The sequence below is a fragment of the Bombina bombina genome, chromosome 3 (assembly GCF_027579735.1).
Source record: "Bombina bombina isolate aBomBom1 chromosome 3, aBomBom1.pri, whole genome shotgun sequence".
NCBI lineage: Eukaryota > Metazoa > Chordata > Amphibia > Anura > Bombinatoridae > Bombina > Bombina bombina.
Genome location: NC_069501.1, coordinates 944018670 through 944045532, shown reverse-complemented (window position 1 = coordinate 944045532; position 26863 = coordinate 944018670). Strand labels below are relative to the sequence as shown.

Below are 26863 nucleotides of genomic sequence, written 5' to 3'. Positions count from 1 at the left end.
TACGACATCTAAAAATAAGTGAATGTCTAGTACTACTGAGCTGTCCACCTCTGAGGGCTCTCCGTCCCATAAGGTGCATTCCCTAATTGCGTCCCCTATTCCACATGCAACGCCCCAGGGTCCGACTGTTACCCCTTCGGGGGAGATTTGCTGGCCGCCAGATTTTGCGGACCAACTTCAAACGGCAGTTTCTAAAGTGATCCAAGCTTTACTGCGTTCTGCTAAGCGCAAGCTTAGAGCCTTGCAAAGCGGCCCAACTCAGGATTAATCTATGTCGGAAACTCCTGCGGAGTGGTATGACGATGAGGCCCACTCTGACGCTTCAAAGGGGGTTCCTTCTGGTTCGGAGTCCATGTCATCTAAACCTCCGGCGGAGGAGGAGCCTGGCTATAGGTTTAAAATAGAGAATTTGCGATTTTTGCTGAAGCAAGTGCTTTCTACTCTGGAGGTTCTGGAGCCGGAGCTTCCAGAAGAACCCTCCATTACTAAGCTGGACAGGGTGTATGAGGACAGGGTGGTGCCCCAGACCTTCCTGGTTCCTGTAAAGATGGCAAATATTATAAAGAATGAATGAGAACGATTAGGTTCATCCTTTTCTCCTTCTAATTTTAAAAAGCTTTTCGCCGTTCCGGAGGCCCAGCTTGAGCTGTGGGGAACCATTCCCAAGGGGGCTATCTCCACTCTTGCTAAGCGTACGACTATTCCTCTAGAGGATAGTTCGTCGTTTATGGAGCCCATGGATAAAAAGTTGGAAAACATGTTAAGGAAAATGTTTCAACACACAGGGTTTATTTTTCCACCAGCAGCGGCTGTCGCTGTGGTTGCCGGAGCTGCGTCATATTGGTGTGATTCTCTGTGCGAGATGATTGAGGGTGAACCCTCTTTCAAAGAGTTTCAGGAAAGGCTTAAGGTGCTGAAAGTTGCCAATTCTTTCATTTGCAACGCCAATATGCAGATTATTTGCCTGAACGCTAAGGTGTCAGGTTTTAACACATCGGGGCGCTATGGCTAAAATCTTGGTCGGCGGACATGACTTCTAAGCTAAGGTTACTGTCCATGCCTTTTCAAGGTAAGATTTTGTTCGGCCCAGGCCTGGATTCGATTATATCAACGGTTACGGGAGGCAAGAGTGCTTTCCTGCCCCAGGATAAGAAGGATAACCCTAAGGGTTCTAATTTTTTTCCCTTTCGCGTGGACAAGGCCCAACGCCAGCAGCCTGCCGCGAAGGCTGACCCACCTAAGGGAGCCTGGAAGCCTGCTCAGGCTTGGAACAAGTCTAAGCAGAAGAAGAAGCCTGCCGAAACAAAATGAAGGGGCGGCCCCCGACAGGTTTACACACCGAGTAAGGGGCAGATTGTCTCTTTTCTCCGATGCCTGGTTGCAGAATGTTCAAGACCCTTGGGTTCGGGAGGATGTAGCCCAGGGTTACAGGATAGGGTTCAGGTCCCTTCTGCCCAGGGGCAGATTCCTTGTTTCAAACCTGTCTTCAAGGCCGGAAAAGAGAGAGGCCTTCCTAGAGAGTGTGTGAGGGATCTATCATCTCTAGGCGTTATCGTACCCGTACCCCATGCAGAAAGGGGTCTAGGGTACTATTCAAATCTGTTTGTGGTTCCAAAGAAGGAGGGCATGTTCCGCCTTCATGACCTTCATGACCGCCTTCATGACCACAATAGACTTGAAGGATGCATACCTGCATGTTCCAATTCACAGGGACCACTTCAAGTTTCTCAGATTTGTGTTTCTGGACCAACGTTTTCAATTTGTGGCCCTTCCCTTCGGTCCGGCGATGGCTCCAAGAGTCTTCACAAAGGTTCTGGGGGCACCTCTTGCAGGGGCCAGATCCAGGGGTATTGCGCTTGCGCCCTACCTGGACGATATCCTGGTTCAGGCACCGTCCTTTCATCTAGAAGAAGTGAACTCAAGGGGTCTGCTTCTGTTACTTCAATCTCACGATTGGAAGATCAACTCCGGAAAGAGCTCCCTGGTTCCCAGCACCAGGGTGGAGTTTCTGGGCACGATACTAGACTCCATGTCCATGAAGATATTCCTCACAGATCAGCGACACAGGAAGATTGCGTCCATCTGTCTTGCCCTTCAGTCCTCAAGGAGTCCCTCAGTAGCTTAGTGTATGGAGGTGATTGGGCTCATGGTCTCCAGCATAGATTTCATTCCATTCGCAAGATTTAATCTCAGACCTCTTCAACTATGCATGTTGAGGCAGTGGAACGGCAATCATTCCGATCTGTCACAACATTTTTCCTCCATTACCACTTCTACCTCTTATAGTGGCATGCATAAAGCAGAAGAGAGCGTCGTACATTCTGATTGCTCCTTCGTGGCCGCGGAGGACGTGGTTTGCAGATCTGGTGGAGATGTCATCCTCTCCGCCATTGAGGTTACCCTGTTGCAGGGACCTGCTGGAACATTTCAACATCAGAATCTAGATACTCTGAGGCTGACTGCATGGAGATTGAACACTTAGTCCTAGCCAAGAGAGGTTTTTCTGAAACCGTAATTGATACTCTTGTTCAGACGAGGAAGCTAGTCACTCGTCGCATCTACCATAAGGTGTGGAGAGTTTACTTGTCCTGGTGTGAGAGACATGGATATCCTTTGCACATGGTGAAGGTATCCAGGATTTTTTCCTTTCTCCAAGAGGGTTTGGAGAAGGGTCTTGCCGCTAGTTCCTTGAAGGACAGATCTCGGCTCTATCAGCGTTGTTGCATAGGAAGCTCGCTGAGCTACCTGACATTCAGTCCTTTGTTCAGGCCCTGTCTAGAATCAGACCTGTGTTTAGTCAGTCTGCTCCCCCGTGGAGGTTGAATTTGGTTCTTAAGGTTTTACAGAAGGCTCCGTTTGAGCCTATGCATTCTCTTGACATAAAAATCCTGTCTTGGAAGGTTCTGTTCCTGTTAGCTATTGCATCTGCCCGCAGAGTTTCGAACTGGCAGCCTTGCAACATGAGCCCCCTTATCTGGTGTTTCACGCGGATAAGGCTGTTCTTCGCACTGGCTTGTGATTTCTTCCCAAGGTGGTGTCTGACCGTAACATCAATCAGGAAATAGTTGTTCCTTCTTTGTGTCCTAGCCCCTCTTCTTCATAATCTGGATGTGGTTCGTGCCTTGAAGTTCTATCCTCAGGCGACTAAGGTTTACAGTTTTAGATACAATATAGGGTGGGGAGGCAGAATTGTAATAAAACAGGAGACTTATATACTTTTATGATACACAGAATAATTTCTGGATGTATATATAATATAAGGCTACCTGTCGCAGGGTCAAAACTCAGAGCACAAGACAACTAAGAGTAATTGTAATAGGTCATACAATTAAATATAAGTAGCTTTAGTCTGCATTAAAAATTGTGTTTCTGCACTAAGAAGAAACTATGTAAATAATATTTCAATTATCACTCATACTAATAACTTTATTAAAAAAGCTGATAGATAATAACAAAAAAAAAGCAGATCTCATACATACAATAGGCTTAAGCTCTCATTAAAAATGCTTAAACCAAGAAAAACCCTGAAACTCCCATTATGTACGTATAGTTGAGAATAATGACAGCCAGCAGTGACTATATATGACTATAAGAAGGCCCTTACAATCCGAGGGCTAGAATTAAATTATCTTAGTATTCATCATTTTAAGCTAACTGCTAGGCTGAAATATCAGAATATCTTGCAGGGAGACAGATTTAAAACATGGTAAGCAACATTAAAAAAACGGAGAGACAGAGCTACTCCAGAGGACCCCTGACGCGCGTTTCACAAAAGCGCTTTTTTGTTTTTTGTTATTATCTATCATCTTTTATGTATGAGTATGAGTGATAATTGAAATATTATTTACATAGTTTACTTAAACCTCTTCTTAGTGCAGAAACACAATTCTTCATCCAGACTAACGCTACTTATACTTAATTGTATGACCTATTTCAATTACTCTGTTAGTTGACTGAGGATTACAGACAATCCAACTCTCTTTTTGTAGTCTATTCAGGGAAGCGCAGAGGTCAGCGGGCCTCTACTACTACTTTGTCTTTTTGGCTGAGAAGCTTGATATGCCTCGCCTATGAGACGGCGGGACTCAAGCCCCCTCAGAGGATTACGGCTCATTCCACTAGAGCAGTGGCTTCATCTTGGGCCTTCAAAAATTAGGCTTCTATGGAGCAGATTTGTAAGGCGGCTACCTGGTCCTACTTGCATACTTTGACAAAGTTTTATAAATTTGACGTCTTTGCTTCTGCGGAAGCTGTTTTTGGGAGAAAGGTTCTACAGGCTGTGGTGCCCTCAGATTAGGGGTCCGCCTTTACCCTCCTGGTTTCATTCAGTGTCCTCTAGAGCTTGGGTATATGTTACCCATAAGTAATGAATGAAGCCGTGGACTCTCCTACCCTTTAGATGGAAAACATTAATTATGCTTACCTGATAAATTCATTTCCATCGTGGGGAGGAGAGTCCACGGCTCCCATCCGTATCTCCGGTGGGCAGCTCTAAATTTATTTTTTCTTCTGGCACCATTTGTACCCTGATATTTCTCCTACTGTTCCTTGTTCCCTCGGCAGAATTACTGGGGGATGAGGGGAGTGGGGGAGGTATTTAAGCCTTTGGCTGGGGTGTCTTTGCCTCCTCCTGGAGGCCAGGTTCTTAATTCCCATAAGTAATGAATGAAGCTGTTGACGCTCCTCCCCACGATGGAGATCAAATTATCAGGTAAGCATAATTTATGTTTTTGCAGGTGGAACTAAGTTCCCCCTGGATCAAGAACAGAAACACTTCTGCTGCTGGTGGGAGGAGCTGGAGCACAGTCTGGTTAGAGGGATAGTGAGATCCTCTAGTAAAGGGCAGAAACTATTCCTACAATACAGTAAATGCAAGCCTGTCAGCGTGCCTGCTGTGTGATAACCCCGTACTGTGTGGAACACATGGTGCTTACATTTATCCGTGGCTTGCTCTGGGGTTATTTAGCTCCCCTCAGCAGAAATAGTACTATTGCACCTTAAGTGTGTGGGACTCTGTGACAGACAGTGGAGGCTCCTCTATAGGAGCACTGCCGCACGTGAACCCTCAGGGAAAAAAGAAAGAAAATACATTTTTTGGCTGAATAAATATAATTTCTCCAATAGCACCCCTATTGGAAAAATTATATTTATTTAGCCAAAAATTTTTCCAGTCTAGACTATACAGTTTTATAAACAATAAAAAATCAATTTTATATACCTCACGTGCGGTAGAGAGGTATAGCCTGCCAAAACCCTTTTCATCTTTTTTCTATGTGCCTGCTGCGCCGCCCATAACAGAGCCTATACCTTTCCTAATCGCACAATTTTCAGTGTGCGAGTTGGGCCATTTCTATGGGTGGGCAGCAGAGGGAGCACTTTTATTTTCCTCCTCCTCTCTCCCTAACGTGTCTGTCACTGCACTGCTTCCTCCTCACTTCCTCTCTGATCGGACTTGACATATACTGGGGTACATCCCTGCATACTTTAAGGTAATCCCAGAGGCTGAAACCAACGTTCTGTGGACTAACCGTTTGCTGCGCCAGATCCCTCCATTACAAAACACAGATCTGCTGGCCGGACCATTTTACAACTGAACGGTCCCTGAAAGAGACCTGCACAACTTGCAACCAAGCATCCGGCTGCCAACGGGCTTTGGTGCTGCTGCATTGAAGAGACAGCAACATTCCAGAGGAGAGCAGCCGACACAACAGAGGACTATCAGCAGGTGGGTGCGATCATCTTACCTGGCATAAGAGATCACAGGTTGGATGGCACTGGTCGCCGGAGGCTACTGGGAGTTAAGGCTTGACTAAAATAAAGGAGTTATTCTTATATAACACTGGGCAGCTTAGCAGCGTGGAACAAGCTGGGAGTCAGATCCATGGGGCATTTTGGGCGCATATGCTTGTTATAGAGGGAGCAAGGCTGCAATATAGATCCTTGTGGCAGGGAATCCCTGCCACAAGGATCTATATTGCAGCCTTGCTCCCTCTATAACAAGCGTATGCGCCCAAAAATGCCCCTTGGATCTGACTCACAGCCTGTTCCACGCTGCTAAGCTGCCCAGTGTTATATAAGAATAACTCCTTTATTTTAGTCAAGCTTAAAGGCGGCTATTAACTAAAGGAAACCCTAAAGCATCAACAGTAAGGGTTCAAGTTACAGTAAAGCACTATGTGAAAAAAAAAAAAACTTTAGCACGCCCTGCATTTAGATTGCTAACAGTTCACCCCTGCAAAGCCCTGTCTGCCCACTGTCGTGTACCGCAACTTGTAGAACCTGGCCAGCTTCACTGGGAGCTGCTGATGTTAATATTGAGTATACTTTCAAATTTACTATTGTTATATGTGTAAATCTACAGGAATACCTCACATAGCTGTGAGAGGCACAGAGTAAACTGGCAACAGTGTCAGAATTCAGTTTTGCTTCATTGGTTCAGTTGTAGAGTTACAAATTCCTGTACAGTTTTACCAGCCCACCTAGCATGTCCCCCTTCTACAGATGTAATCAGTTATGGTGTATCTGCAGGCATGCTTTTTCATCAACAGAAGTGTGTGTGTGTGTATATATATATATATATATGTATAAAGCAGAAAAAAGGCAGGCACTCTCTGGTGTTTAAATAAAGGATATCTTTTAATCCTACAAAGTGTGAAGTTTCAGAGTTTTACCTTTTATCCTTTATTTAAACACGGAGAGTGCCTGCCTTTTTTCTGATATATATATATATATATATATATTTATATATATATAGTTCACTTTTCTCATAGAGTAAAAGGAGTGTCCATACTTTAACAGCTCAGAGATTCCCTGAAGGTTTCACTGTTTTTACAATTTATATATATATATATATATATATATATATATATATATATATATATATATATATATATATATATATATATAAAACTATTTTACCTAAATGGTCCGTGAACCCCATTTGAATAACCCATGAGCCGCCACTGGTGACAGAGGATGAGTTTCAGGCCCAAGGCAACCATTCAACCCTTCATTGGTTTTAATTTGCTTTCTTTAACCAAAGTGTATAGATTATATACATATAAATGCAGTGTTTGTGTATAAAACAATATTAATTGTGAGGGGGGCTTGAAGTCTTGAAGCACCTAATAAATAGAACAAGATGGTGTAAAACACGTAGCGCTATAATTTCTTTTTTTTCCAGTCTGGCTAGGGGTGATACTTTATAGTAAATTATAGCACATAACTAACTGTTACATAATAGAAAACATCAAATATACTGTGTTTCAGTTGTCTGTTTTTACTGCAAAAAATAAAGGAACAGACCCACATATATATTTATACCACTAAAACAAAAATACATTATTTATTTTAAGCTACTCTTACAACAAAATACAGAATATTGCTTTATAATCTTTTTCACAATAATAAGCATAGTGAGACTGTGTGACTAATCACAATATAAAGATTTAGTAAATACCAACCATATTTTTTATATAATAATTTATTTTTTTTATTATAATTTTATACTATAATAACATGTAAGTGTCAAGATTGTCAATAAATGAAGTTGTGCAAATGAGTTAAAAGGAATAGTTTTTTAGTTTCCGGGTGTTTTTTATTTGATAAACTGTACACGCTTTGTTGTCAACCATTTTTCAATTTAAACAGATTAATTTATTTTTGGCAAAACACATATCCCTCCAGATGGTATGAATTGGTTGAAATCTCGTTCCTTTCACCTCTGTGATAACATTTCTCTAGATATTCTTTGATCAAGAATTTAGTGTCAACCTGTATTGATGGGGAAATCCAAATGGAATGTGGAGCTGTCATTAATTGCTTAGAATATACATATTTGCTTCGGAGTTTAATGGTTGTTTTAAGAAAACATTTACATTATTAAACTAAAAAAAGATATAGAAAGTCTGTTAGTGCACAAAAATAGCATATATATATATATATATATATATATATATATATATTACAGTGTGCATATGTGCACAAAGGATATGTAATTGGGAGTCCTAATCTGGTGTAATTGTAGTCCTCAGAGAGACGTGTTCCACTGTGAGTTCCTCAAACAAAAAGGAGAAAAGTGTACAATTGTGAAATCCTGCTTAGACTGAAGTTATGGTAGAAACCTTAGAAGTATACTCACATATTCATAAACTTTAAACTAAGCTCAAATTGTAATGGCACTGGGAGACCCATCCGGTGTTAAACAGATATCCACATATATATATATATATATATATATATATATATATATATATATATATATATATATATATATATATATAAACTACACAAACAACACGAAAGATGCCGTACATCCTGCATTTCTAACTGTCTGAACAAGTAGTCCGTGCAAAGTCCCACCCTCCTTTTGACATTATGTCCAATCAGACTATACAACGTACATTTACCAATGCGTTTGACTTTTTCAAGCATCTGTTCACTATCACTCTGTGCTGTCTTTTGTTTTTACATCCAATTGGTCAATACTTTTACTAAAAATGTTATGGAAAATTTGCCACATTGACAAATTATATTGTTTATATTCACAAATGCTCAACCATCACTATATAACTATCAGATTATGTCAAATTAAACAACAGTTTTGCCGTCATATATATATATCATCTTATATAAGCTTATAATACATAAATTTACACTTTTTAAAAAAAAAAAAAAAACTTAGCCCAGGAAGGATTCCAACCCGGTCAAAAATCTCTTAAACTATTTCTCTACCACTACTCTATATATTATAAATTATATTGTATCATAATAATGACTGTGTTAAATAAATAGAGTAGTGCTAGAGTAATGGTATAGGAGTTTTTGTATTAAAAAAAGTTTTATGAAATGCAAAAACTGTTGTTTAATTTCTTTGCTAGAAGTAATCTTTTAACACTGTGGGTTAGTGCACATATTAGTTGAAAGTAAAAATCCTGCACGCAAGCCAAACCCGCTTGCGATAATACTTGCATAAAACTCCTTAAAATTCTGTGATTAGCCTGTTTATTACATGGGGTCTATTTATTAATGTGCAGATGGACATGATCCGCTATAGTGAACCATGTCCGCCGCACATCGATAAATGCTGACAGCATTCTTGTGAACTGCTGGTGCAATACTGCCCCCTGCAGATTCGCAGCTAGCAGGGGGTGTCAATCAGCCTGATCTTACATGATCGGGTGGATTGCTATATGCCGCCTCAGAGGCGGCGTATTAGTTTAGGAGCAGCGGTCTTAACACAGCTGCTTCTTAACTCCTGTTTCCGGCGAGCCTGAAGGCCCATTCGGCCCTTGTTAAATAGACCCCCATGTGTGCATTTAATTAGATTGTGCCAAATGTCATTTTAAATTCATAGTCACTGCAGTTCTTTTTATGGCTCGGTATGGGCTAGAAAAGGAAGTAAGGAATCTCCCAGCTTCCATACAATTTTTTGGCACAGTAATACTGATGTATTGGATTGGGGACTATAATTTATTTGTAATTTGATTGTAATTAGCATAAACACATGCATAATATCATAGACCCTATGCTCATATAATTTTTAAAGTTTTTTTTTCTTTTCAAAAGAGCTTTATTGAAATAATCAAAACATATATAAAACAGAAACAAACAAAAGAAAAACAAAGATTCAGTACTATATCAGCTACATTAATACATGTCAGTCATCACGTCTAGCAATCACATATATAGGCTGCCCCTCAGATCGGCCACTGCATATCTCATCATTGTATGGGCCACCATCTACCATATCTTTTTTATTTCTGCTTGGTATCAGTCCTTCGTTATTAGCCATTCTGAATTTAAACTGTTTCTATGGTATTCTTCTTTTCCCTCTTCTAGTTATATTATATATGTATCATCCGCATTTTATGCTGCAAATAGTCTGACTTGAGGGATTCAAGGCTAGAGTTGCTGTATATTCCTCCCAATAAAATTTCATTGAGTAGTAGAAATCTAGCCTACTGGTTTGGTGGAAGTGATATTTTTCTAAAGCTATCAGTCTAGTAACGTTGACCCTCCATTCTGTTACTGTTGGGATTTGTGACGTTTTCCATAATCTAGGGATTAGTTGTTTGGCCTCGCTGATCATTATATAGAAAAGTGTTAGTCTGTAATGGCATGTGAGTTTCGGTGGTTTATTGAAGAGAAATATTTTTGGATCTAAGGCCTGGTTCTGAGCTATAACTGTTGATATTTCTCTGCTCACTCCCTCCCAAAATTCCATAATATGTGGGCAGCTCCACCATATATGAGACAGAGTCCCGTCTTGCCCGCATCCTCTCCAGCATAATTTGCTTGTCTGTGGGAGCATTTTATTTAATCTAACTGGATAAAGGTACCATCTAGTTACAATTTTCATATTTGTTTCTGTTATGCTCATCGAGGATGGTGATTTTCCCATATGTTTGAAAATGGTTTGCCACTCTTTGGCAGTGATTGTAGTACCTAGTTCTGTTTCCCAATTCTTAGTGTACCGTGGGGGGTGTTTCATGTAAATGTCCAGCAATATCCTATAGGATAGTGAGAGGCCTCTTTTGGTGGTGCCTTGGGAGTGGCATAAGTTCTCAAAGGGCGATAGCTGTCTTATGAGGTCTGGTTTATTTGTGTTACTTTGGATGTAGTGTGACATTTGGAAGTGTGAGTACCAGTTTTGTTCTATTGTTGGTAGTCTATCTTTCATTTCTGCTGCAGATAATAGTTTACCCTTATTCAATATCATGTAAAATGGGAGTAATGAGTGTATAGAAGCAGCCAGTGTTTCAGTTTTTACTTGTAGTGTTGGAATGTCTGGATTAGATAAGAGTGGTGTAAGTGGTGAAGGTATGCTGGAAAGTGGGGTTGTTCCTCTAAGCAGTTTATCCCAAGTGTTGAAGGTTTCAAGAGTTATGCTAGAGGATTGCGGAGAGAGGCGTCACTTCGTTTTATGTAACCAGCAGGAACTGCTTAAAGCTATATTTTCTGCCATATTATGTTCTAGTTCTACCCATTCTTTGTGTACAGTGTGTTTACTCCAGTCTATTATTCTGGTCAAATGTGTAGCTATCCTATAATAAGACAAGTTTGGCACTCCTAGTCCCCCATTATCTCGGTCACGATACATGTAAGTTCTAGCTAGTCTAGGTTGTTTGTTGTGCCATATAAATTTAAAAGCAAGATTTTGTAGGGTCCTGATGTATGTCTCAGATAATTGTATGGGTAAGGTTTGGTAAATGTAAAGTATCTTCGGTAGCATGGTCATTTTAAAGGAATGAATATGCCCCAACCAAGAAAGAGGTTTCCGGCTCCAATTATGGAAGTCTATTTGTAAATCTTTTAAGAGCTTTTGATAATTTAGTAGGAATACATCTTGTGGGGTTTTCGCTATGTGGATCCCTAAGTATTTTATAGACTTCTGTTGGATCAAGAAGCCATGTGTGGTTTCAATCCGTTTGATATCAGCATCTGGTATCCCTACATTTAATAGTTCCGATTTAGTAGTGTTTATTTTGTAATAGGACAATAATCTAAATGTGTCGCATTCAGCCTTGAGGGCTTTTAAAGAGCTAGTGGGGGATGTGAGCGTTAATAGCACGTCGTCAGCGTATAAGGACATCTTATACTCCTTGTTATTTACTTTTAGCCCTCTGATATCATTATTTTGCCGTACTCTCGATGCTAATATTTCCATGGCCAATACAAATAGGATCGGGGATAAGGGGCAACCCTGCCGTGTTCCGTTACGAATATTTACTTTATCTGAGAGGGAATCATTTAATTTTATACGAGCTACTGGGTTAGCATATAGTGCCAATATTCTATTGATCGTTGTGGTTCCAAATCCAAATTTATGTAGGGTTTCTCTTAGAAAAGACCAGTTCAGCCTGTCAAAGGCCTTTTCCGCGTCTATTGCCAAAAAGGCCGTTGGGATCTTATTTGTTTGCGCAAAATCGAATAGGTTTAAGACTTTAAGGGTGTTATCACGCGCTTCTCTATGGGGAACAAAGCCCACCTGATTCAAATGTATCAATTGTTGTAAGAAAGCATTAATACGCGTTGCAATGATTCTGGCGTATATTTTTAAGTCCACATTTAATAGTGAGATTGGCCTATAATTTGAAGGCGTATCACTAGGCTTCCCTGGTTTTGGTATTACCAAGATTTGGGCTTCTAGCATTGTCTGAGGGAATTGAGTCTTATCGTTTATGTTGTTGAAGATTATTTTTAGGTGAGGGATCAGTATGTGTTGTAATTTTTTATAATATTTTACAGAGAAGCCGTCTGGTCCTGGGCTTTTTCCACTATTTAAGAGGGTTATGGCCTTTTTTATTTCCGACTCCAAAACTGGGTTATCCATTGACTCTTTTTGTTCTTGAGTCAGTTGGGGGACTTGTACCGATTCTAAATATGCGGAAGGGGTTAACGGAGGGGCTGTCCGTTCCTCTTTGCTTTCTATGTCATAAAGGCTTTTGTAATAAGTTTCAAATTGTTTCATTATATCTGGGGTGGCGTGTATTGTCTTGCCTGTTTGTGACTTAATACTGTGTATATATGTTTTGAGTTTTCTCAGTTTCAATGAGCGCGCTAGCATTTTCCCTGCCCTATTGCTTTCAAAATAAAATTTTTGTTTTGTGCGTTGTGCCATCAGGTTATATTCCTTTAGAAGTAAGTCCTTCAGATCCTTCCTTAGTGTTTGCATTTGGTTATATATGTGTGTATTTTTAGGTTGTTAGATATTGCTCTCTAGCCTTTTTGTTTATATGTGATTTGATCTTGATAAATTCCCCTCTCATGTAGCATTTGTGTGCTTCCCATACCACATATGGGTCGCTCTCCTCTAAGGAGTTAAAGGTGAAGTATTCAGTGAGTGTTTTTGTGGTTTGTTCGAGAAGAGTTTTTGAGTCTAGTAGCGAATTATCTAGTTTCCATGTATAGGGGTGTATTGGAGAGTTTGGCCATTTAAATTGCGTGATAACTGCTGAATGGTCCGACCAGCTGGTGTGAGAGATTCTTGATGTTTGTGTGAGTGCTAGGCCATCTGCATTTGTGAGTTTGTAGTCAATTCTGCTGTAAGTGGAATGAGGGTGCGAGAAGAATGTATAATCTCTCCTATCTGTATGCAAAAGTCTCCAAGTGTCATGTAGGTTGTAGTCCTTCATTATTTTCCCTAAAAATCTAGTAGTTTTGCTGGGCGTATTTTTGCTAAGGTTTGAGGTATCTACAGTTGGATTGAGAGGGAGGTTAAAATCTCCTCCCATTACTAATACCCCTTTTGTTATGTCTATAAGTCTATTGAATGCTTTCTTAAAGAACTGTCTTTGTTTAGAGTTTGGTGCATATATATTGACTAGTGTTGTCGGTATGCCATATAGGAGGCCAAAAATTCCCAAGAATCTGCCTTCTGCATCTCTGTTTGTCTGTATATGTTTGAAAGGGATATCCCTATGGAGCAATATGCTTACTCCATTTTTCTTGGCTGTAGCTGAGCTATGGAAATGTTGAGTGAACTGGTTCCCGAAGTATTTCGGTTCCTTATTTTTTATAAAGTGTGTCTCTTGAAGGAATAAGACATTTCCTTTCTTTTTGGCAAGGTCTAGAAGGGCCATAGCTCTTTTCTGTGCAGAATTTAAGTCTTTAGTGTTTTGTGTAATAAGCACAATGTTTCTATTTGTGTGTGCCATTATAACATTTTAGTGTGGTTATCAAGAATATGTAGACTTGTATATATAAACATCTGTTTAACCCATTACTTATCAGTGACCGTGATTGCAATGACAACCGTATCTCAAAGGTTTGCTTCCTATATGAATCCATGTTGAACAATATCAAAAACATAACAGTACATAGAGTTTTAAACTGAAAACAATTAGTTTGAAAAAACAAATAGTACATCTTAATATAACAACAACAAAAAAGGAGATACCCAACGGGTATATCCAGAACAGGTATAATGTTAAGTGACATTAGTCTGTTAAACGGGGGTATTGCCAGCTCAAATATTAGCTCATATATAGAATTCTAACTAGAGCCTATAACATGCCTAACTTAAACATAAACATAAATCCTAACCTAATTTTTAAGTCTGAAGTTCTTTGTACTTCACTGAACATTTCAAACTTGCTACTTAACCAGCATATACTAAAGTCATTGGTATCTATAAAATCAATTCTGGAGCAACAACAATAAAGTCGTTCAATCTTACCCATCCCTGGGCTTCTTTTACTACCTGTATCTAGGGTAAGTGAGTCTTAAGCAGAGGGCTGTTTGCATTGCTCTTGTTCTAGGTCGTCTTCATGATTCTTCTAGGAGCCTGGAGAAGTGTGGATTTTTGATTTATGGTTCATCTTTTGCCATCTATTTGGGTCCATGTACGTTGCTTTTTTCTTTGGCGGTTGTTGTATCTCATCAGACTCCGCCATCCTTGGTGGGTCTAAGTCTAGTGCCGAGCAAAAGTCTCCTATGTCTTCAGTAGTTTTGCACAATACTTTCCTATTGCCGTGTAGGACATATAAATGGAAGGGAAAACCCCATCTATATAAGATTTTCTTTTGGCGAAGGAGAGCGAGCGGTAAGTGGCGCCAGTTCTCTTCTTCTTTGTAGTGTACGTTGTGACAAGTCTTGGTAAAATAGCAGTACAACCCCCCTGAATTTTACAGGTTGATTTTTTCTTGAGAGGTTAAGAAGTTCCTCTTTTTCTGGAAATTCTTTAAATTTCATAATTATGTCCCTTGGGGGGGCTGTGTCAGGTGGTCTCGATCTTAATGCCCTATGGGCCCTAACCCAGGGGATATCTGTTGTTGGTGTAGTGTTTCTCAAGTGGGCAAATAGGGCCGGGAGGTATGTTGGGAGGTCTTTAGGGAGCACCAATTCTGGAATGCCCTGGATTCTTAAATTCTTCCGGCGGCTCCGGTTCTCCAAGTCCTCAATTTTGTCATGCAATTCTGCCAAAATAGTTGTGTGTTGCATGGTAGATTCCTGGACAGTGTTGATTTCTTCTTGTAAAGTATCGGTATATTCCTCCAAAGCCTCCACCCTATTACCTATGGTATGCAGGTCTTGCTTAATTTCTGCAATTTCTTCTCTAATACAGGTGCGGATTATATCTGCTATATCCTGCTTTGACGCCAGAGTAGATAGAAGAGTGTTAGGAACCTGTGTGCTGTCTTCTGAAGGATCTGTGGATTGTTGGGGTGAGGTTTCCTTCTGTCTAGGGGTTATCAGTCCTGTTCCCTCCATCCTGGGTTTAGTGCCTGATGGTGAAAAAAATTGTTCCACAGTATTGTCCTTTTGACTGGCGGTCTTGGGTGTTTTAGAGGGTTTAGAAGTGCGCTTGCTATACATATTAAGACAATTTCAGCGTAACTGCACTTCTTAGAAGTACTTTCACAAAGAAAATAGGAGAGGTTGTATATTCCCCTGGGCCAGTACTAACTGTTATGCTGGTGAATTATTCACTTCGGTTTTAGCTCCTGGGTTGTTTATTATATGGCCTCAATAGCGGTAGTGTAAGTCAATACTGAAATACTTTATGGCACTTTTGCCTGATTGTATTTTTCCTGGGCCTAGTATGCCACGCAGTGTGGTTCAGAGCTATGGGGAGCCTACTGATCTCGTCACTAATCCTGTGCCGCTTTCAGGGTTATGTTATAAGGGATTTGTGGCCCCAAGCTGGATTTATTTTGTAATTAGCCCAGCTAACGTCACATATGGCGTGCTTATATATGAAATGCTTTATGCAGGGTAAGCTCTCGCTTCTGTCACCTGAAGTGTGTAGGCCATTTGCCTTACCAAGTGAGTCTCTAATTTCTATATTTTGTTGCTTGTGGTAGCTCTACAGGGACCGCCACTCACCCTTGGTTTGAGATCGTGTTCTTCTCTGTGACTAACCTGTTGTAGCCATTCAGCCGTGTCTCTGCTCCAGCTCCTCCGTGTCGCCATTACATTGCTTTTCTAAGTGCGACACTTTTTCTTGGGAGGTAAAGGTGCGCCTCAACGGTTTCTTCTGAGCGATCCCTGCCCTTGTGAATGGGATCGCTATGTGCCCCTTGTTCCTCCGGATCTGAGTGTTAGGTCAGGGTGTTATTTAGTAGGACTTAGGGCATGTTATGGCCATGTTCTTGCAGCTGGTACTCAGAGCATCGGAGTTACGCAGCCATCTTAGCTGCGGCCAGCTCCGCCCCCTCTTTAAAGTTTTTTTTATACAATGCTAAAACTTTTGTTTAATTACTTTGCTAGAAGTGATCTTTTAACACGGCAGCATAGGGCGCATATTAGTTGAAAGTAAAAAATCTGCACACAAGCCAAGCCCGATGCACGCTAACTTCTTATACACATATAAACACATAAATACAATGTATATACTGTACATATGAAGATATATATATATATATATATATATATACATATTTAGACATACTGTATATGTATACATTAAGGCCCTTTCAAGTCAAATACCTTGTCATAAAACATATCCCTCTTAACCCTTATAAAACATTTGTATTAATATTGATATAAAATACTGTATCAGAAAGTGTATTTATGAGTGTAATACTTTATTATTATTTATTTATCTTTAAATAAATAGAAACTTACCTGTGAAATAAAAATAACCCTAACATTAAACTATACATTAACCTAGAAAGGAGAAGATAGAAGGCGCCACATGGTGCAAATCAGACTGTAACACAGAGAATATTGGTAGACAATAGGAATCCTACTCAAGTGGTGAGAAGCACTAATGTGCAGTAAAGGCAGTCCGGAACCAAATGGTCGTCCAGTAGACCCAGTGGTGATACAGAAGCAGACGGTATCCTCGTCCCGCCAAGGGGAGTCCAGAGATCATTTTGCTGCTGCACCATCAATTGGAAACACCCCCCTCTTTGGAGGTCACCATTTTGTTTCCCTTAGCTGCTATCTCCGGGCCTGAGCAGTTCTGAGGCTCCATCCTGAGCTGTTGTCTTTTGCCTATCATGGGCCCTGCACTCACGGTCACGGCACTTGGGATCTCTGGACTCCCCTTGGCGGGACGAGGATACGTCTACCGGACGACCATTTGGTTCCGGACTGCCTTTACTGCACATTAGTGCTTCTCACCACGTGAGTAGGATTCCTATTGTCTACCTATATTCTCTGTGTTACAGTCTGATTTGCACCATGGGGTACCCTCTATCTTCTCCTTTCTAGATCATCATCTTCTGTGTCGTGGCGTGACACTCTAGAGGAGCTGCCTCCAGTCCTGGACTCTGTTTTGAGATTGAATCAGGTTACATTATCAGGACTTTCCTACTTTATTATATGTTTGGACTTCCACATTTTCCTTATATATGCGCTTGAGCCTGTGTGCATGTTTGTCAATTAACTCTGTGATATATATGCACTGAAGATTTGGATATTTATGTGCCTTTTAATGTGACCATTGGAGCTGATTGTACAATTTGCTCTTTTTTGTACACTTTACTAAGGGATACCAATTTGTCATTTTTGTGATCCTTATATATATATATTTTTTTTTTCCATCATTTGGCGCCTCTTACAGGTACCTGTTTGGCTCTGGTTGCCATCTGTGTACAGTTTGTCTATAAATTACCCTAACCTTACTAATCTAATAAAATAAAAAATACTACCAATTAAAATACCAAATTACAAATTTAAAAAAACCTAACACTACGAAAAAAAATAAAAAATCTAAATTACAACAAAAAAACACAAATCCTACGAAAAATTTAAAATATCTAAGTTTACCAAAAATAATTAACACCAAAATCACGAAAAATAAAAAAACACTAAGATTACAAAAAAATTTTTTTTTATCAAAAATAAAACCAATTACACCTAATCTAATAGCCCTATAAAAATATAAAAAGCCCCCTAAAATAAAAATACTGCCTAGCCTACAATTAACTACCAATAGCCCTTAAAAGGACCTTTTGTAGGGCATTGCCCTAAAGAAATCAGCTCTTTTACCTGTAAAAAAAAATATAAAGTCCCCCCAACAGTAAAACCCACCACCCAACCAACTCTCCAAAATAAAAAACCTAACTTTAAAAAGAAACTAAGCTAGCCATTGCCCCTAAAGGGGCAATTGTATGGGCATTGTCCTTAAAAGGGCATTTACCTCTTTTTGTATTGCCCTTAAAAGGGCATTCAGCTCTTTTTCAAAAGCCCAAACCCTAATCTTAAAAAACAAAAACAAAACACTAACCCCAGAAGATCTACTCACGGTTTTCTGAATTTCGGACATCCAGGTGGCGAGAAGTCTTCATCCAGGTGGCGAGGTCTTCATCCAGGCGGCAAGGTCTTCATCCATCCTGGCGGCATCTTCTATCTTCATCCTGGCGGCGCGGAGCCATCCTGGAAGCCAATGCCATCCTGCGCGGAGCGTCCTCTTCATACGGTCGCTGCCATACACTGAAGTTGAATGCAAGGTAGCTATTTCAAAATTGTGTCCCTTGCATTCCTATCGGCTGATTTGATTCTTCAAATTCAAATCAGCCAATAGGATGAGAGCTTCTGAAATCCTATTGGCTGTCCAAAACAGCCAATAGGATGAGAGCAACTGAAATCCTATTGGTTGTTCAAATCAGCCAATAGGATTTCAGTAGCTCTCATCCTATTCTATAACAAATGGGCATAAATTATTGAATACATTTCTGATTTCTATATTAAAACAATGAAAAACAAGTTATCATGGTTATTTAAATATTCTGCCCCACCAATTTAAAACGTCACCAGCCACCACTGACTTTCATGCTAACAAATGTAAGCTTTTAAGTCTACTTTGGTAGTTAACATACTTATACTTAAATAAGAATTGCAAACATTTATGTATACAGTGATCATACATGTCTATAAAGTTTCTTTAAAGTGATGGTAAACGATGCAAAGACTACTAAACATAAATCAATACATGTGTGTTTATATACATATGCAAACCGCATCATTTAAAAAAATAAAGTAAATAATAAATATTTAACAAATAATGACCTGTCGCTCAAATATCATTCCTCTGTCTTCTGTAAAGGATAGTGCTTCTGCGTTGTGACATGCAGAGTGGGTTTTACTGCCCTGCACGTCATTATAGGGTGGAGTTAAGCTAATTAATAGACAGGCTTTGTAAGAGTTATTTACTCAGTGTGTGCTCATAATAACCTAATGTACCGCGCATGTTCAAAATTGTTACCTAAGTCACCATAGTAAACACAGAATCACTATATTGTTTAAAAATGTATTATTATTCATAAAATCGGATGACGATTGTAATCTTGTTGCACGGCTCTCCACAGTCTATGTTTGCATTGATATTTCTTTTACAAAGGATATCTAAAGAATGAAGCAAATTAGATAATAGAAGTAAATTTGAATGTTGATTAAATTTGTATTCTCTGTCTGAATCATGAAATAAAATTTGGGGTTTAATATCCTTTTAATAAAAAATTTGCGCATGTGGGTAACGCGCTATGTACTATTACATAGCATTTAGGCTGTCAATTGACACTCAGTTTGATTGGATGTCAAAGAAAAGCAGGGGAAAAAAAACCTAATATCGAGTGGAGCCGGCAGGCGAATGCTTCATAGCCCATAATACGGAGCAAAATTGTAAATAATAAAAGGTAAAATAATAACCAAAAAAAGTGTGATTAATCTTTATTTATTATATGCTTTCCATTAGAACTTAGTAGTTTATCATTGTTTACCATCATTTTTTTTTACCTACAATCTGCATATATTATATTCATCCTAATGCAAAAGCAAAGTGTGCAATATATTTCTGCACTTAACTAAGAAATACATTCTGTAAGATGTTCAGTGGCGTCACTAGGGTTGGTGTCACCCGGTGCGGTAAGTCATGGTCTCACCCCCCCCCCCAGAAAGCAGACACACACAAAAACACAGGCAAACACACATACAAACACTCAGACACACTTAAAAACATACTCAGATGCACACACAATCACTCGGAAACACACTCAGACACACACACAAAAACACACACACAAAAACACTGAGACACACAAAAACTCAGACACACACATACAAAATATGTAAACTGCACTGCATTAATTATGAATCTCATGCCTAGAGCTGCTCCTTGGCTCAGCAGAGCATCAAATGAAAGATAAACAGAGCACTCTAAAATAAATCACTGAAGAAAAGGTTTAGGCGGGCAAACTATGAAAATTCTGCTCTCTGACTCTGTTCCAAGTCTGTCAGTGCCCAGCCCTGGGCCTCATGTCACTGAGCAGTGAGCACAGATAGCCAGGCAGGCTTAGGCAAGTAGCGCAACTTTGCAAGCCCCACGGCACACCCACAACATTCATAGTGAAATTGGGCAGGGGAGGAGCAAAGTACAAACAAGCAAAAGCAGCCGGGAAAACTATTTGTTGAAATTGCAGCACTGGCTCAAGGGGCAAAAAAATTGTGTGTCTACAACTTCCCCAGTCCCACTATTGTTCACAAATGCCAGCCTCTAATAAAATAATCTATGCATCTCAACATTGTATTTTTTTTTTTGGTGTCACCCCCTGGAGGGTGTCACCCAGGTGCCGCACCCCCTAGTGACGCCACTGGAGATGTTTATGGAATATTGTTTTTAACTTTTTATTAAACTCGAAAAATATGTAGTTTATTAACATGTGAAGTTACCAAGCACAAGAAATCTGTGTATAATCTGTATATAAATATATTTTATATTCATCCTAACGAAAAAAAATGTGGAATGTGTTTCTGCACTTAACTAATGAATACAGTTAAATGTCCCCAATGCTTCAAAAATAAATACAAACTACATAGATCATGCAAAGTTTTACATCAACTGCGTAACAACAGCTTTATTTGAATAATTTTTTATATAAAACATTTTTGTTCGCTTGTGACTCGACTAATATTTGTAAGATGTTTATGAAATATTACAAATTTCATATGGTTTAATGGATAGTTAGGGTTAAACCTAACTGAACTTTTTAGCAAGATGAGACAGTTTTCTGAGTGTATATTGAGGAGGGAATGTTGACACATGCTTATTATTAGTATTCCAATTGTCAGGGTCAGTAAAAAGGTCAATGATTCATTTTCAGTAAGAGCTCTACTGCTGGCAAAAGCCAAAGTGCAGATTGTTCGCAGACTGAAAGACATTTTCACTAGGCACAGTTATCAGTCACTCACTGCACATCATTTGTTTTTGCTAGGTATCATAATGGAATATTTTTTAATTGAAGAATTTATTCTCATGTAATGATACTTAGGTATTTTTGTGTTTCGCCAGATATTTTTAAATAACATTTAACAGATTTTATTTTTTTACAAGTACACTCTAGCTTGAAAAACACTTCATAGTAGTAGTACTTGTATAAATAGGGCTGGTAAATGTGGAGTTTAGCGTCCAAAATTATGTAACCATGTTATATTTTATTTAACCATGTTATATTTTATTTAACCATGTTATATTTTATTTACAATGTTATATATTTTATTTAACCATGTTATATTTTATTTAAACATGAAATTTTGCGAAATAACTATAAGGATTGTTCCAAAGACATTTGAACTGCGTATGGAATCTGCTGCTCCCTTAGTACCTGTCCTACATCAACTATTTGTGTTCGTCCTTTTGGTCTACCTGCCATTGCAATTGCATAAATTACTTTTCCTGGTACCAGTTCATTGGCTGGACGTGGGAATTACTTCAGAAAGGTACAATGTGAAGGGGGACCATGTATAGGTTTCCAGAGGCAGTTGTGGCGCCCAGGGCAGGTATTGGAACAGAGCGATCTGTTCCAATACCTGCCCCAGCACCACAACCACCGCAGGGAACCTATACGTTCTGTTTCCAGTATCTGCCCCGGGCACCGCAACCGTCACTGGGAACCTATACATGTCACTCCCCCCCCCCCACAACGGGATTCTCTTCGCCTTCCCTTATAACATGGTAACATGGTAAGTTTGGTAACATAATTTGGGACGCTAAACTCCACATTTACCATAGGGCGATCTACATATTCCAATTTTTATTTAACAACATTTAAAATTAGGGGGAGATAAAAGGTGAGTTTAAAATCCTCCACTACGCTCAAAATATAAAGAAAATAACTCATTGTGTAGTTCATTAACAAATCTAGACAGGCCAGAAGGCTTGTTTTTCCCACAGAAAACCTCTGGAATACATTGTTTACAATGCAGCAAAGGATTCTGGGTAAGATATGAAAAATAGGTTCACAATGACACACCTTTTTACTTCAAGTCTCCTTTTCAGCAGATTCCCTTAACGCCAGAGCATCGCTGTTCACACAACTTATAAGCTTAGCTAGGGTAAGTGCAGTGATTCATAACCATCCCAGAATCACTGCACTTGCCCTAGCTAAGCTTATAAGCTGTGTGAACAGCGATGCTCTGGAGTTAAGGGAATCCGCTGAAAAGCAGACTTGAAGTAAAAAGGTGTGTCATTGTGAACCTAATCTTACCCAGAATCCTTTGCTGCATTGGAAACAATGTATTCCAGAGGTTTTCTGTGAGAAAAACAAGCCTTCTGGCCTGTCTAGCTTTGTTAATGAACTACACAATGAGTTATTTTCTTTTTAATTTTTATTTGTAAATGCATGAAAAATATTGTAATGGAGCTTGGGTGTTCTTTCCTTTTTTAAATACCAGTTGCAAAGCTATTCACTTTTTTTTTTTTTTTGCTGTTGAATAGATTAAAAAAAAAAAAAGCTTTTAAAAAAGCAGATTTGTTTAGATTTGTAGGTTTCCATAAGGATTTCCGAAATCTAAACAATAATAAAAGATATATGCCCAAAATAACATTTAGATTTGACACATAATTGATTCAGTATTGATCATGAATGCAGGTTATGTTTAAATGCAGTTTGTTTCAGTTAAAGTATTATTATTATTATTATACTTTATTTATTAAGCGCCAACATATTCCGCAGCGCTGTCCATGGATACAATTCATTTAAATAAAACAATACAAGACTTGTAAAATACAGGACAAAATTTACAAACACATACAGGAGGGATTGAGGGCCCTATTCCCGTAGGAAATAATACTCTTAAAAACAGGGGCACTTTAATTCATTAAAGTTTAGAATGATGCTTATTTTTTAAAATACTTACTTTTACATTATGGTAAACATAACGCCGATCCTTATCCCGCATCTGCTGCTTTCTTCAGCATATCGGCGTTATGTTTACCATAATGCAAAGGTATTTAAAAAAATAAGCATCATTGTAAACTTCAATGAATTAAAGTGCCCCTGTTTTTAAGAGTATTATTTAATACTGGCCTTTAATTCAGTAAAGTTTACAATCACTTTAATCATAAATAGTGATTGATTTTATTTAGTTCATGTATTTATCATTTAATAATAAGAATTTAAAATACCAAAGTACAAATATATATAAATATATAAACAGTTAAATTATCTTATTTAATTTATGTAATGTTCATGTTTCGTATGATTTGAATTTTGGTTGTAATTTTTTATTAAACACAAAAAATATGCAGTGTACTACCATGTGAAGTTAGCCAGCACAAAAACTTTAACAAAAATCTGTGCAAAGACTCCAGAAATGTTCCTCGAAACTTGCAAAAGTTGTAGGATTTAAACATCTTTTAAATAATTGCCAGAAAAGTGATTTTTGATTGTTTGAATAATTTGTCACATTTTCCCGGATATAAGGTACATAAAATTATAAAAATGCATTTGAAAAGCTTAAAGTGAAAGTCAATTTTCATGTGAAAGTGCCCGGTTTTTAAAAAAAACTATTAAAACCAAGGGCACTTTCATTCATGAAAATTGACATTTCAGCCGGTTTTTAAAATATACTTACCTTTTCTTCTTGAAGCCGCTCCAGTGCTTCACCAGCCGTTGCAAGCCTCTTCATATGTCAGCAATGACGATTCCGGGATCCTCCAATCACGGCTTTGCCCCGGGAGGAAGCCGGTTTCATCATTGCTGGGTAAGTAAACCAGGAAGAAGCAGGCAGGGCATCATTTCAGAACGGCGATCCAGCATTCAGAAGAACACAAGGTAAGTATTTTTAAAATACGGTGCTATGTAACTTTTTCATGAATGAAAGTGCCGTTGTTTTTAATAGTTTTTTTAAAAACTGGCCACTTTCACATGAAAACTGACCTTCACTTTAAGATAAGTAGGATGTCATGGGATTTCAAACTAAGTGGACTGTGTTCTAAATCAAAAACCCCAATTAAAACCCAGTCAGTGCAAATTGTAAGGGAATTCTAATCAATTGGAATGGGCTCCAAGATACACAACATCAAAACAGAAAAGCGAGTCAAGCAGAAGAAAAGGCTTACTGTATATAGCAAGGGCTGCGAGATACATTCAAAAGCACCCTTGTTTAGCACAGTCACTGACACTGTAACATTTATTTTATGTATTATACAATACAAAATGAAATTCTAGATTAGATAAAATCACATTTCTAACTATACTACTATACAGAGAAAAAAATAAAACATCATCTAAAGTGAACAAAAGTCTAATTTTACTGTGTACTATATTGTACTGCATCTGTCTCCTCATTCAGAAATGCAGGGAATGCGCTTTAGTGAGCTTTCAATGTAAAATGTTCCTTATTGAGGGACCTCTCACTGCTATATTACACACAGCCAATGGGACCTATCTATCAAGCTCTGAATGGAGCTTGATGCCCCGTGTTTCTGGCGAGCCTGCAGAAATAGCAGTTATGAAGCAGCGGTCACAGAGACCGCTGCTCCATAACCTGTCCGTTTGCTCTGAGCAGGCGGACAGACATCGCTGGAATTCAACCCAATCGAGTACGATCAGGTTGATTGACTCCCCCGTGCTGGCGACCCATTGGCCGCGAGTCTGCAGGGGGCGGCGTTGCACCAGCAGCTCTTGTGAGCTGCTGGTGCAATGCTGAATACGGAGAGCGTATTACTCTCCGTATTCAGCGAGGTCTGACGGACCTGATCCGCACTGTCGGATCAGGTCCGCCAGACATTGGTAAATAGAGGCCATTGACTGCACACTCAATTGACCTATTTATAACTGTCTCTAATTGGCCTCAGCAGAAAAATAAACCTAAGTTACAACATGGCGGCCCCCATTGCTTTAAAGACACATAAAATTAAAGCTTATTTTTTCAATATGTAAAAAACTAGTTAAAGTTAAAGTCAACCATAGCGTTTTTGAAACAATAGGGTTGACAGTTGAAACAAATAAAGGGCACAAAGAGGTGACATTTTCACCTCTTAGCCAATAGCCGTATGGTAAATCCGGTTTGGTGCCCATGGGAGCCGAATTTACCGCAAGATTATTTGCTAAGAGGTGAAAACGGCATCTCTTAGCAAAATATTTTTTTGCTGTGGGCTGCAGTAGCAGCGAAGAACGGCAAACAGTTGAAATGAATAAAGGCATTTACTGCATGAAGTATACTTCATGAATGAAAGTGCCCTTTATTTGTTTCTTTCAACAGTCAACCCTAGCGTTTCAAATATATGTAGTGCAATATGATCCCATTTGCAGTATATACCATTTTATGTGTTGGTATTGTACTGTTTATAGCATATGTCGTATTCAATACAATTCATTTGTAATACAAATGTTGTTTTTGTGTCCTTTTTCCTTTTTAGTAGCTGAAAGATGTTTATTAAAGCAGTGAAATGCGTGTCTTTGACTGTGTGTTTACCTAGAAGAATGTAATTCCTTTATGTATGCGTTTCTTTAAAAAGAAGTACATATTTTTGTAAGACTCAAGAGTAGTGACATTGTTTTACATGTTATTTCTACAGGTGGCAGAGACACGGCTGGACTTGGCGGTAAAGGTGGTCCATATCGCCTTGATTCCGGCCACACGGTCTACCAAGTGTCACAAGCTGAAAAAGATGCAGTGCCTGAGGAAGTCAAAAGAGCTGCAAGGGAAATGGCAGAAAAGGCTTTTAAACAAAGGTAACATCTCAAGCTAACTATTGTTATGCATAAAATATCTGTACAGAAGGTCTCATACCAGTTATATAACTACCATCAGTGCTAGAGCCAAATGTATACCACCACAGCCCTAGATACAGATAATATGTACTTATTACTGGCACCTCATAAACAGGGACAGTGCATTCATCCAGCAGATCCGAGTTAATTAATTTAGGATTACCATTTACATTGTGCTGGGCTCTATATCTCTCCCATCTGCCACTGGGAGGCTGATTTACTCTAGCAATTTCTGCTAAAGATGGGAGTTTTAACAGCTATTTCACATAACAAAGTAAAAGTAAAAGAACTATGGCCCAGATTACGAGTTTTGCATTAGAGGCTATGTGGTGCTAACGAGCAGTTTTGTCTCACCGCTCACTTACCTACAGCGCTGGTATTACGAGTTTTCAGAAACCCGTCGTTAAAAGACAAGAAGTGAACGTTGAGCAAAATTTTGCTCATTACTGCACTCCAATACCAGCGCTGCTTAAGTCAGCGGTGAGCTGGTGTAACGTGCTCGTGCACGATTTCTCCATAGGAATCAACGGTGAGAGCCGGCTGAAAAAAGTCTAACACCTGCAAAAAAGCAGCGTAAAACTCCTTAACGCAGCCCCATTGATTCCTATGGGAAAATAAAAGTTATGTCTACACAACCTAACATGAACCCTGAGTCTAAACACCCCTAATCTTACACTTATTACCCCTAATCTGCCGCCCCCGACATCGCCGACACCTACATTATATTTATTAACCCCTAATCTGCCGCCCCCAATGTCGCCGCCACCTACCTACACTTAATAACCCCTAATCTGCTGCCCCCAATGTCGCCACCACTATAATAAACATATTAACCCCTAAACTGCCACACTCCCGCCTTGCAAACATTAGTTCAATATTATTAACCCCTAATCTGCCGTCCTGAACATCGCCACCAC

General features: G+C 39.2%; 1 protein-coding gene across 1 annotated transcript in view; it reads left to right on the top strand.

Moving 5' to 3' along the window:
• Nucleotides 1-26863, top strand: part of VWA8 (von Willebrand factor A domain containing 8) — a 1436595-nt gene that overhangs the window by 1279171 nt on the left and 130561 nt on the right. Inside the window, exon 40 of the mRNA XM_053707969.1 lies at nucleotides 25751-25907. Coding sequence (XP_053563944.1) covers nucleotides 25751-25907 — 157 coding nt within the window. The remainder of the gene's footprint in view (nucleotides 1-25750; nucleotides 25908-26863) is intronic.